The sequence below is a fragment of the Vigna unguiculata genome, chromosome 7 (assembly GCF_004118075.2).
Source record: "Vigna unguiculata cultivar IT97K-499-35 chromosome 7, ASM411807v1, whole genome shotgun sequence".
Classification (NCBI taxonomy): Eukaryota; Viridiplantae; Streptophyta; class Magnoliopsida; order Fabales; family Fabaceae; genus Vigna; species Vigna unguiculata.
Window position 1 is genome coordinate 26,546,018 of NC_040285.1, and position 12,871 is coordinate 26,558,888.

General features: G+C 35.4%; 1 protein-coding gene across 1 annotated transcript; it reads left to right on the plus strand.

Annotated features, from left to right (window-relative positions):
• Positions 1-2,121: 2,121 nt before the first annotated feature.
• On the plus strand, positions 2,122-4,844 carry LOC114192002 (trihelix transcription factor GTL2-like). The gene is made up of 2 exons (XM_028081504.1): positions 2,122-2,739; positions 3,151-4,844. Exons 1-2 carry the CDS (start codon positions 2,276-2,278, stop codon positions 4,538-4,540), a joined length of 1,854 nt encoding a protein of 617 aa, XP_027937305.1. The 5' UTR covers positions 2,122-2,275; the 3' UTR covers positions 4,541-4,844.
• The last annotated feature ends 8,027 nt before the right edge of the window (positions 4,845-12,871 follow it).

Genomic DNA, 12,871 nt, shown 5'->3' on the forward strand with positions numbered 1-12,871 from the left:
ATATCAAAACTAAGAAAGATGGTTCTCAACTCATTTTCTTTTTCGCAAAATAGAGATATTGGATCATATTTAAATCAGATTATCCTTACCTTATTCTTACATTGTGACTCGAAATAAATTGGTTAACAAATTTAAAAAAGATGAATGAATTATCCATTTGAGAACCGACGATTAATGTATATTGGTTTCACCCATGGTCACAATCTAAGAACTGTTAATTAATATTTTATAAATTTTAAAATAAAAGGGAGAAACGTATACCTTTGAGTGTCCTTGTGATTCACGAAAGGATAATAGAAACTCGTGAAAAACGAGTATAAGATGACCAAATGAATAGGAGTAGCCACAGATAATTCTTAGTTTTCAATAAGATTTATGTTTGAGTAACGTTATAGAATTTGATAGTACAATATATATTTAAATCAAGTAGCAATAAACAAATTCACAGGCCTATTTGCATGATGTAAATTTAAACCATTTGTTATTACGAAATCGCTCTTCAATAAATTTCCTGGTCGATTTCGACAAAAATAAATAAATAAATTCTACGAACAGTTGATTAGATACGTGATATTTTGGGAGTGGGGTTAGTAACTGTAGAATTGTCATTGTATTTACTTTGTTCACCACCGAGATGAAGTTGTATGAGCGATCCAAAAGCCATGACAGTGTACTTTGTATTACTTACTTAACTATCCAGCGGTACTTGCAAAAGTAAAAGAAGCCCACAAAGACGACCCATTTATTTTAGTTTTGGGTATGTTGACGTAAGTTCGGCCCACAATGGTTTTTCAATAATTGAGATAAAATTGAAAGGTTGAAGGAGAAGACAAAGGCACGCTCACATGGAACCAAAACTCTATTCCAAAACGAGGTGCATAATGCAAACAAAGTAGTGAGAAAAGGTTTTTGAAGATAAAAATAAATGCAGCTGGAAGCAAGGCATGCCCCCCCTCCTCCGTTTTGAGTGAAATAGGTCAAAACTGAAAAGGTTGTAGGGGAAAAAAAAAACTGGCAGGTAGAGAGAGGTACGAAGGGTGGAGATTGAAGCAATCTAATGAGAAGAAGAAGAAGAAGAAGTTGCTACTTATGACATATCTCTTTCCACAACTCATTCCAACCTGGTTAACCACTTACCCCACCCCCCTTTTCTTATTTCGCCCACCCCCCCGAGGGATGGCGGTGATAATATGATAGAGAGGGAGGACTGAAATGCAAAGAAAGTGGCGGAAAGGGGAAAGTAAATGGTTGAATGTGGGGGAAATATTCTTATTGTTGGCGCTCTTAGATCCAAACTCTACATGGAATAGTAGGCCCAACATATCCATCAATAAATTGAAATATTTTGAGTGAGGCTGTACTGTAGCACTGTATCCTCTGTACCATGTGAAGATTCCCATCCTTAAATAATTGGTCCCATCCTCTGCATGTTTTCACGTGTCCTGCCATTCGGATGCCGTTAATTACACCATCATGAGCATCAGCTACTGCATAGGATTCGAGTGGCCCAGTGACAACCAAACCAAAAAATTTTATTTTTATTTTTATTTTTTCTTCCAACTCCCATTTTCCACCTCACTCTCCCTCCACGCGCGTCCTCCCCAATCCCCAATCATGCATCCCATCATGTCACACACTTCCCTCTTCTTCAAGCAACTGCATCATCCTCTTCTATATACTCCTGCCAATCATTCTCCCTCAACTCGCATCCATTTTCTCATCCTTCTGTCTAAACTTTTTCCACTACAAGGAATAACAACGCATCATAAAGATCACTTTGGATTTTATTTGCAAATGGGAAAAAGGCTAAAAACCACTGGATATGCTTCTTTTTTATTTCTAACGTGCTCTGATTCACCTCTTCAAGAAAACCACATTTTCATTTCTAAAATATATTACCAAAATCATCATCATCTTCTAAAATATTAACAATTAATTCCCATGAATTTTTCCTGATAGCGAGAGATGCATGACAAATAATTCTTTCTTTTGATTGATATCGTTATCACTTGATAATTAATCCAGGAAGAGTGTTTAATAATTTCTCTGCTAATTAACACTTCTTTTATTATTTTATTTATCAGTATTATTATACAGAATATTGTCTGGTAGCTAGGGGTGTGAGTTCACTTTCTTCCAAAAGGGTGTGGTGGTGGGCTATCATTTCCTTTCCATGCAAGGACAAATTCTTTGATAAATGTGAGAGAGAAAGAAAGACAGAAAACAGAGAGAGAGAGAGAGAGTGAGGTTGGTGCGTGGTTTGTAAGTTGGTTGTATGCTATTGCTGATTTTAATTTACAGTGAGCACAGGAAAGAAGAGGTAAAGAAGAGAGAAGTGTCAACACAAAACACAAACACAAACATGTTCGATGGAGTACCTGACCAGTTCCACCAATTCATAACTCCAAGGACCTCACTGCCCCTTCACTTACCTTTCCCTCTTCATGCTTCTGGCACCCCCAATACCACCTTCCCTTCCAATTTTGATCCCTATAACCCTCATCAACTCCCACTCCAACCCAACACTCTCTTGCACCCTTTCCCTCCTCACAAAGATGAACACCACAAGGACCAAAACAACACTGTCCCAATGAACTTCCAAATCCAAAGAGATCAACGCCACCAGCAACTGCCCCAGCTCATTGATCCCTGGACCAACGACGAACTCCTTGCGCTCTTGAGGATCAGATCTAGCATGGAGAGTTGGTTCCCAGAACTCACTTGGGAACATGTCTCAAGGTAACCGTTCATTAACTTAATACTATTCTTGCAATTAAATACCTTCCTTTTTACTGTTATTGTCTCTCTTCCAGCTCTTTTTCATCAACAATTCTCTCAGAAATCAACACAATAAATTCTTTAACAGAAAATTAATTACGAGCTGCACTTTGTGTTTGATCAGTGTGGTTGCATCGTGTGCTACCTAAAACCTTTCATGTGGTAGACAAAAGCACACGTGCACCTACACTTTAGCTCACACACTGACACCTTGACACACATAAACACTCAGCCCGAGAGGAAGGAAGAGACGAAAATTGAAGGAAGAAAGCAAATTTGTCTATTATTATACGTGTTCCAGACAAAGATGCTCTTAGATGCCTCATTCCATGGTTGGTTTTTGGATTTATATAATTTATGGTGTGGGCGCAGGAAGCTGGCAGAGCTTGGATATAAAAGGAGTGCAGAGAAGTGCAAGGAGAAATTTGAAGAAGAAAGTAGATACTTCAACAACAACATTAATTACGGCAAGAATAACAACAATTATCGCTTCCTCAGTGAGCTTGAACAGCTTTACCATCAAGGGGGTGCTGATCATCTCGGGACCCAAGAAAAGACCCAGCAACACAAACAAGACAAGATGGACCACCATCCCTTGGAAGAAGGGGATTCTGGAAAACTTGAGGCGCCGGTCACAAAACAAACCCACGATGTTGATGATGATGCTGCAGCGGAAAAGAATCAGGGACGCAAGAGAAAGAGGCCCGGTAGGTTTGAAATGTTCAAGGGTTTTTGTGAGAGCATTGTGCACAAGATGATGGCACAGCAAGAAGAGATGCACAACAAGCTCCTCGAGGACATGATGAAGAGAGATGAAGAGAAGTTCACGAGAGAGGAAGCTTGGAAGAAGCAAGAGATGGAGAAGATGAACAAGGAGCTCGAGATGATGGCTCGTGAACAAGCCATTGCAGGTGATAGACAGACCAACATTATTCAAATACTGAACAAATTCTCAGTCCCTCCTGCTTCAAACAAGAGTCTCAAGGTAGTAAGCAATGGTTCAAACCTAAAATCTCACACTACGAAAAACCCTAATCCTTCACAAAACATCCCAGCTACAACAGAAAACCCTACCTCCAGTCTTGCACAAGACACATTACAACTTATTACGAATCCTTCTACTTCTTCCTCTTCAGTTCAGGTTCCTCAGCCCAACCCTAGTTCTTCCTCTCTAAATAGCCAGAATAACATAAACCCAGCAGAGAGAAATTCAGTTTTGAATAAAAGCTTGTCACCAAACGTTGGTGGTGAGAAAGACGATGTTGGGAGAAGGTGGCCAAAGGACGAAGTGTTAGCACTGATAAACCTGAGGTGCAGCAGTGTGAGCAACAACAGCAACAGCAATGAGGAGAAGGAAGGGAACAAGGTGCCTCTGTGGGAGAGAATCTCACAAGGGATGTCGGAGTTAGGATACAGGAGGAGTGCAAAGAGGTGCAAAGAGAAGTGGGAGAACATAAACAAGTACTTCAGAAAAACCAAGGATGTTAACAAGAAGAGGTCCCTTGACTCAAGGACTTGTCCCTACTTTCATCAATTGAGCAGTCTCTATAATGAAGGAAAACTTGTTCTACAATCCGAAAAACCAGAAAGCCACACGAATAATCCACCTGAGAATAATCTGGAGCAAGTGCAACCAGATCAAACACGAGCCGAGTCTTCTTCTCAAGTGGGGTCTGGTGGTTTCAGTGTGCAGCAGCAGGTTGATCATGGAGGTGAGAAAACCTTGATGCAAGTACCTTCTTTGGATTTTGATCAGTTTTAATTCATTGATTTGTCCAGGCACAAAAATAATAACGAGTACCAACTCTTTTGTAACTTCTGTGTTTTTGTTTTTTTGGTTGATGCTGGTTTTCTTTATAATATATATATATATCTATATATATATATAGCATATAAAATTGATTATTGTATATCCGAAAAGCTTAGAATTTGGGTGGCACCGACAGCTATAGCTAGTTTGAGGAATGAGAACAATTAATATTTCTATTCCTGTGTAAGTGTGATATTTATGTTGTATTTTACTTTATCTTAGTGAGGGGAATCAATTGATGTTTGATATTTGTTTTAATGGGGAAGACATTGACCCTGTTAAAAAAATAAAGGGAGGGGAAGGAAAACATTCTTTAGGACATTCTTCACTTTTGTAACTAGTCACTGGAACTAACAAAAGGTTAAAGGAAGCATCAGTCTTTTTCGTCCAAGTATACTGGGAAAACGAGTTTAGGTATACTCACCCTAAAGTCCCGCCAACATAAGGTTTATCTCTAATGTCCAACATTCAAATTTTTACTATTATGGATAACTTTGTCACCCACCAAGTAATAATGAATCTTGTACTCAAGTGCTAGGGGCCACATCCTTAGAATTTTCATCAGATCACCAAAATTATCCATTTTCCATCTCCCCATTTATTAACATCGCATTACATTTGGCAATGCAAAGGAAATTACTAGTAAACTATTACACAAGTTTTATTTGCATCCATTTATTAACTAATTAGTAATTTTCCATAAGTTTGCTTACATTATATTTATAGAGAAATTGTATATACATGATAGGGATATAAACCTTTTGAAAAACAAAACAAATAAATGAGAATAAGTTAGTAAGTGTTGAGATAAAGGGAAACATTACATTCTTTTTCTATATAACTATATTGTGTGGGTAGGCTATTTTTTACATCTTGGTATTTAGATTTTAAACAAGAGAGAGACTCAAGTTATCCATATAACTAAATATTAGAAAAAATATTTGTATTTAATAACTCTTTTTGTGCATTTAATTAAAATATTTTATTAAATAAAACAATCTTTGTAAAAAAATATTAAATCTTAATCATCTACATTCATTTTTGATTCACCTAGAGCAGTAGACGTGTAATTCTGTTCAGTGTAAACATTTAATACCATGTTTAATCATTAATATTTCAAAGTTAAGCAATGTTAGTCCAATATTAATATTTTATCTTATTGATAACAATAACTTTTAATAGAGTTTAATGATATATATGTTAAATTTATTAGTAAACATGATTATTAATTGTACATGAATGAATAGACATGCTAATATTTTCTATATGCAGTTTGAAACATATTAACAATGCACTAAAAAATTGCAATATTATGTAACTGAATTTTCATATAACCAAAATTCTACCTTGGTAAACTATGAACCAAAACAACATTTAAGCCACTTTTCAAAGTATTTTATATTTTATTAAATGAATTGATTTAACATCTGGTATTTTCTTAAAATAATATAAATGTTTAACGTGTTTAAAATTTAATTTACATGATTATGAACTCATTCTATGAAAAAATATTTTTTTCGACAAACAAGTCTTGTACTTTGTTTGAAGCATTGAATTGTGTACATGGCGATACTATTGGGTAAAAAATTGGGTACCGATGAAAAAGGAGTTAGTTAGGTCAATATTGGAACAGTGTTTACACTCTACAGTACTCTGAGTTACTTCATGGCATTATAGTTCTTAATGAATGGCACCATTCATTTCGATAGGTAGTTGTCAGTGCACACAGTGCATATATTTTCGTGCCAAAATCATCTTCGTTATTCTTTCTTGATTGATTGATTACTTCTGCTTGATTCACAATCTTCCAAATCTTTCTTGTTTTTTTCTCACCAGAAACACGTTCTTCAGCAGGATACTACCCAAATCGGAACTACTAACACATCCATAAACCCTTTTTCTTCCCATAACTATTCTCATTCAAAACTTTATATAATTCAAAAGAGAGACGATAGGTAACAAGAGAGAGAAAAATATGTAGGAGATAAATAAAATGGTATAGAATAGAGTCAAAGAAGTGACGCAATATATCGTTAGAGGCCCACCAGTGGTATTCTTTTCTTTCTTTTTGTTTCTTGTGAGTCTAGATCACTTTTCTTTTTCTTATCATTTTCCAATAATATTTTTGCAAAGATCCACACTTTTAAGTATCTCAATCAGAGACATCCATTCAACTCATAAGAATTTTAATCTATGTATGCTAAAGATAACTACATGCTTTTAATTGTCCAAATAATAAACTGAGTTATAATTGCTACTAATAAATGTTAGAATATTTCAGTAAGAGTTTTATGATATTCAATGAAATAATTGAATTGATTTAGTTGAATGGCTTTTTATTTTAAAGTTTACTTGATTTTGTTTTTTGATTAATGGGTAATAAAAGAAAGCTCTTTAAAGTGTGACAAGCATCAAAATGAAGAGGTGGAGTTGGAGCACAAGAACACGTGTTACTGTGAATGCTAGGTAATGATGTTAAAGATAGAAGAAGTTGTGGAACGTAAGCCTTTTTCGATGCTTTAGGATGAGTGAATGAAAGTACGAAAGAAAAAAAAAAAAAAAAGCTAAAGAAAGAATAGAGAAAAGGATGTGAAAACGCAAAGAGAAAAAATGTGTACATAAAAGGAGGGTGGAATCAGTGTAATAATTTCTATGCTTTTTTCTCCTCCACTGTGCCATGCATACCACACTTTTCCATTTATTAATTAATTCAACTCCATGACTAACAAACTTTAATAAATCCCCTATACTTTTCAACTTATCATCACACAAAATCCCCTATTTTTGTTCAAGTCAAGATCTTTTGGTTTAGCCTCTTTCCCCCTTCCTTTTTAGATTATGAATCCATAAATTCTTCAACATCCTAATTATTGGCCCAATCTCATTGCTTCACTACTCACAAAGTGACAAACACAAATAGTTATTACCATTGGAAAAGAAACCAAGTATAAAAAAAAATATATCTTTAACCACATTAATATATGAGGGATGCAGTTCCTAAAACTTACTATTTTAAAAATTTTAAATTTGTTATCATATAAAACTATTATAAAAAAATTATTTACATGTTAATGTAACTACAATTCATATAAAAAAATAATTATTTTATTTATATAACCAAATATTTCATACAATAGATTATATTCAAAATCCTTATATTGCATCGGTCTGTCTCCATGAATTTTTTTTAGTAATACTTCGATTCTAAGCTTAAGGGTTTGAATGTTACGATTATTCTTGAACTGGTGATGATGAGTGTAACGTCCCATTTAATTATTTAGCGAAATTAAAGGAAAACGTCACACAATATAAGTACAGTAGCGTAGTCCTGGGGTCCTTAACCCAACCCCGACAAAACTCGGGCACACCACGATGCCAAAAGAAAGTTGAATACGAATACAACATAGAGTGTAGCGTAGAAATACTGAAAGAGATACATGGGCCATAGCCCTAAATAAAACACAAAGAAAACTCCAGCCCAGATGGCTAAGCAGCGGAATCACCATTCGCTTATTGACCACGAGAACCTCACCCATCTGCTCCCATCAACCAAGTTGATGATCATCGCAAGGAAAAACAGCCACATACAACACAACCATGCAACGAAACGGGTAAGCTAGAGCCAACGACATATGCATCAAACAGTCAAAAGTGTTTTCATCATCTCGCATTCATATAATCAACCAAACATGTTATGACTCTCAATCAATACACTACGACTCGACTCGACTCATCCGGATACGTATAACTTAGTCGGATTCAGCGGATGCTTGCACTTGTGGTGGATACCTCTGCTCGACCCTGAGCTGCTCGATCCTGAGCTACGTGTTACAAGTGTTACGATGAATCAAATTTCCCTCACCACAAGGTTAGCCCTTAATGGATTTCAGGCCTCCTGCTACTCTCACCACAGGAGTCAGTCCACTCTAAGTGAGACTAACTGGCCCCTTAGAGTGTCAGGATGCAGTCCTTACCTTGAATCCTTACCTAGTTATACAGATGGGGCACCACCGTGGACACCCACTAACAGGGGCCATGGAATTACGTCCCGACCACTGAAGCGTAGCCCCGGAGGTCTCACCTAGAGACCCCAAGGAATTACACGCTGACACGGACCAACATTCATAAAACAGCAGTAGGAGAACATCAAAAATCATGTTTACAATTCCCTACCCATCACTGAGATTTATTCCTCATACGCATCACACTTTGAATTCATACATTTGATCATCACCATCCCATGAGTCTAGGGTCTCACCTCATGTCAACACCATGTTCCTTTAGTTCCAAAACGCTCATGCATCTCACATGCCAGGTTCCCACAACACTCATCATTCATTTATCATGTCACGCATACATAGCAATCCATCATATATATCTATATATATACACATGCACCTCGACATACAAGCATACCTGGGTAATTTCCGCTCATACCATCACATAATTGTGCAATAGAATACAGTTCAGCCACCAAAAGATATGAAAACCCCAAACTGATCGCATTCTCGCTCAGACCGTCGCTCAGGCTGAGGAGTCTCGCCCAGGCGAGAGTCTCTCGCTCAGGCGAGTCCTCTTCGCCTAGGCGAAAGTTCGCGAATTTGGAACAGGGGCCTCCGCACGTTCTCGCTTAGGCGAGACTTGCCTCGCCTGGGCGAGACGTTCACGTGCTCGAAGTTGAGCGAGTCGCCTAGGCGACCACTTGCGCGAGAAGGCCTGGGCAAGCCTCTGCTCGCCTCGCCTGGGCGAGACATGCTCGCCTGGGCGAGTTTAACAGCCCGTAAAAGACGTATTTTGCACAAACCAACAACACACCACCCATTTCAAGCGATCTCCACAACATACACATTCAAGAATCATAAAGTGCACCACAAAACAGTTCACAAAACACAATAACAGTGAGGTTCTAGCTTCCCGTACCTGGACAAGTTAGCTGAAAACCTCGACACCCAAACTGTGGAGGACGAACAGCTTCTAGGAGCGGGCTCGAAGTTGGAAAACAGTGCGAGAATGAGTCAGATCGGAACCCTAACAACAACTTATGAAGAATAGACCAAGGAAAGGAAACTATGAGTCTGAGAGCACTTACGTGAGCTAGAAACGGTCAAACGGGAGGCAGAATGTCAACACGGTGGAACCCTAACGGGGAGAGTGCGGCTGCGGCTCTAAGCAACAAGGTAGGAAAATCTGAAAAGTGAGAAACTAGGTCAGACTCGAGTGACTTTATCTTTTGGGCCAACCCTAAGGCCCAATAGCTCAAGGGCAGCCCTTAAGACTTTAGGGCAGAAAACTGGCCTTACAATGAGGCAAAAAAAATTTTAACATGTATATTACATTTTACAAGGTGAAGATGTTGCTCACTCCATTAGTTTGTGTTTATATATTTTTATATGGTTGTTTTCCAAAAATATGAAAATTAAGTTGACATGTCTTAAAAATCAAATTTGAATAAGTGGTTTCCAAAACATTATTTTATTTTATACAAAATAAATATTTAGATACACTTTATGTCCTTAAAGGTTATGTTTTTATCATTTTGGAATATTTGGTCACTCTTTAAGTAACGCCCTTTTCTTGGCGTTGTTGGGTATAATTAATTTAATATTAAAACTGGAAAACATTAATGAAGGTATCTAAATTGATGAATAAACTTTTAAATTAAAATAATTAGATTATTCTTAATTATAAAACTAAATTAAGTAATATATTATTTTTTTATAAATAAAATAATTTCGTATAATTTATTTTAACTTGATATTGAGTTTTCCTAAATAATGATTTAAAATGAGATGGATGAAGCGAAGGGAAGAGAAAGTAAGAGATGGAAGGGAGAAGCGAGAAGAGATGAAGCAATGTAGCATACAGCGACAAGACAGGGGATGGATGCATATGGTGTAAGGTTGCTGTTGGGGAGTGGGTCCCACACCCATGTCTGCAATCAAACATCTCATACACTGCCACCACGCACCTCACATGTGCTTCTGCTCTCCCTTGTCTTATTCTCTCCGCTAACGTCCACACTACCAACAACACTACCTCCACTGCACGTGCATCTCCTGCTCCTACTCTCTCAAACCTTTCCTTCAATCTCTTCGTCAAAGTCAACGCCTATCAACCAAGCCCACCCCACTCACCAACAAAATATCTTTCGGCCCAAATCCTATCAATTTTTTCCGATCCAAATCTACTCTTCAAAAAATTACTCCAACAAATCATTTAACACAACGCCTTCAACTTCTATAACCCACATAACAAAAACCCATCTTCATCCACAATCTGTTTTATGGTGTGTATTCTTATTCAAATGTTTTTATTATTTCAAATTATATTATGAGATACGTAAATAATTATCATAGTACAAAAAGATGCTTATCAACAATGTTTTCCAAGTGGGTTCATATGTATAATGTATATATAATCTTAAGAACAACTATGCTATTATGTTTCCTCATTACATGCCTCAACCCAAAGTTACCAGACAAATGTGCTGCATCTATGTCTTAATACATAGCATTTAAATCTGTTTTAAAATGGTTTTTAAATTTATTGAAGTGCTATTTATCAAAATGCAAAAACCAATATATTAAATAAAATAAATAAAAACCAAAATGTTAGGAAGAAAAAAATGTTAAGATCAATTATATTGCCCTTTTTCTTTTAATTTATATATCCATCATTACAAAAAATCGTGTTAAATACGATGATTATTTGTTGCATAATATGACGCTTATGATCATCGTATTTTGCACGTGTGGCAGGACCACATACCGCCATATATTCTACCGTCACAAAGTATAATATGACAATCTTGTATGAAGCGCCGCAACACCCGTCATTTAATGCATTGCACAAATAATGGTAGTCGAAATTGTCATATTCACTACGTAAATAATGACATTTAAAATTGTCTTAATTTATTTATTTTAAAAGAATTTTAGTGCAAAGAACAACACTTACAAAGAATTTTAGTAATAAAATATAATATAATATTTTTGAATTGGTGTAATTTGAATGTAAAATTATTTTTTTATTTATTTAACTTGTTTTTTATAAAAGCAGAAAGTGTAAACAAAATTATCACATAGATAAATTTTGAACACAAATATTTTCATTCATACTGCATATTAAAAAAGTTTATATTATCCAACATCATCCAAAGGTGTACATGTTGAAAACAAAAAGCTAACAAAGATTGTGCATGTTCCTAACTAGTCTTGCCAACAAAGCCATTGACTGACAGTGAGGTGTTGCGATGGCTAACAATGAGGTGTTGTGGGAGGCTGATTGTGATTTCATTTGTTTCGTTCAGTAAAGGTAGCACACCTGATTACGTTTCTTCTAGGGTTAAACATTGAATGCAAAAGAGAGATAGGCGCGAGATGCAAAAAACAATAGTCTAATATAAAATAATGATGTTTGTAAATGTCATAATTTGTATGCACAATATAACAGTTATAAAACTGTCATATTATAAAGCAAATTATGACAGTTTTTAAGAACCGCCGTATTAAAACTGTCATATTTACTTTAATTTTTTGTAGTGTATACCTATATATAAAGGCATTCTCTTTTTCAATGTAACAATGTTAAATAGAAACTAATAGATTTTTTTTAATAAAATGATAGTAATATAATAATAATAATAATAAATAAAATATAGGTTAAAATACTCCATTGACCATCGTTTGTATATCAAAATCTCAATTCAATACTCATATTCTTATCAATTTCAAATAGGTCCATATTTTTGTAAATGAGTAACAATTAGGTCTTTTATATTAGTATGGAACTAACACCATTAAATAGGTGTCACATATCAGCTCCTTATTTTTTTAATTTTTTAATTTTTTTAATTTTAGTTTAGTTTTTTTAAAATATTTATGCCATGTGTCACGTGTGTAGTGTGCCACGTGTCAATCTAATATGATGATACGTGTCAAGTTATTGTATGACTCTCAATTTGGTCCCCATATTTGTTAATTTGATTTGATTTCAATCCCAAGTTTTTTTAAAAAAAATCCATTTCATGCGCTCCAAATTTCGATCAAATTTAACTTTTATAAAGATGTTATGATTATTTTTGTTAAAAGTGATATTTTTATTAAAAAATTTAATAATATTAAGTTTATTTAATATTAAAATATGTGACATGTGGACCTGATTGTTACTCATTTATAAAAATGTGGACCTAATTGATACTAATAAAAATTTGAGAACCAAATTAAGATTTTGGTACAAAAACGAGGACCAATTGAATATTTTAACCAAAAATATATTAATTAG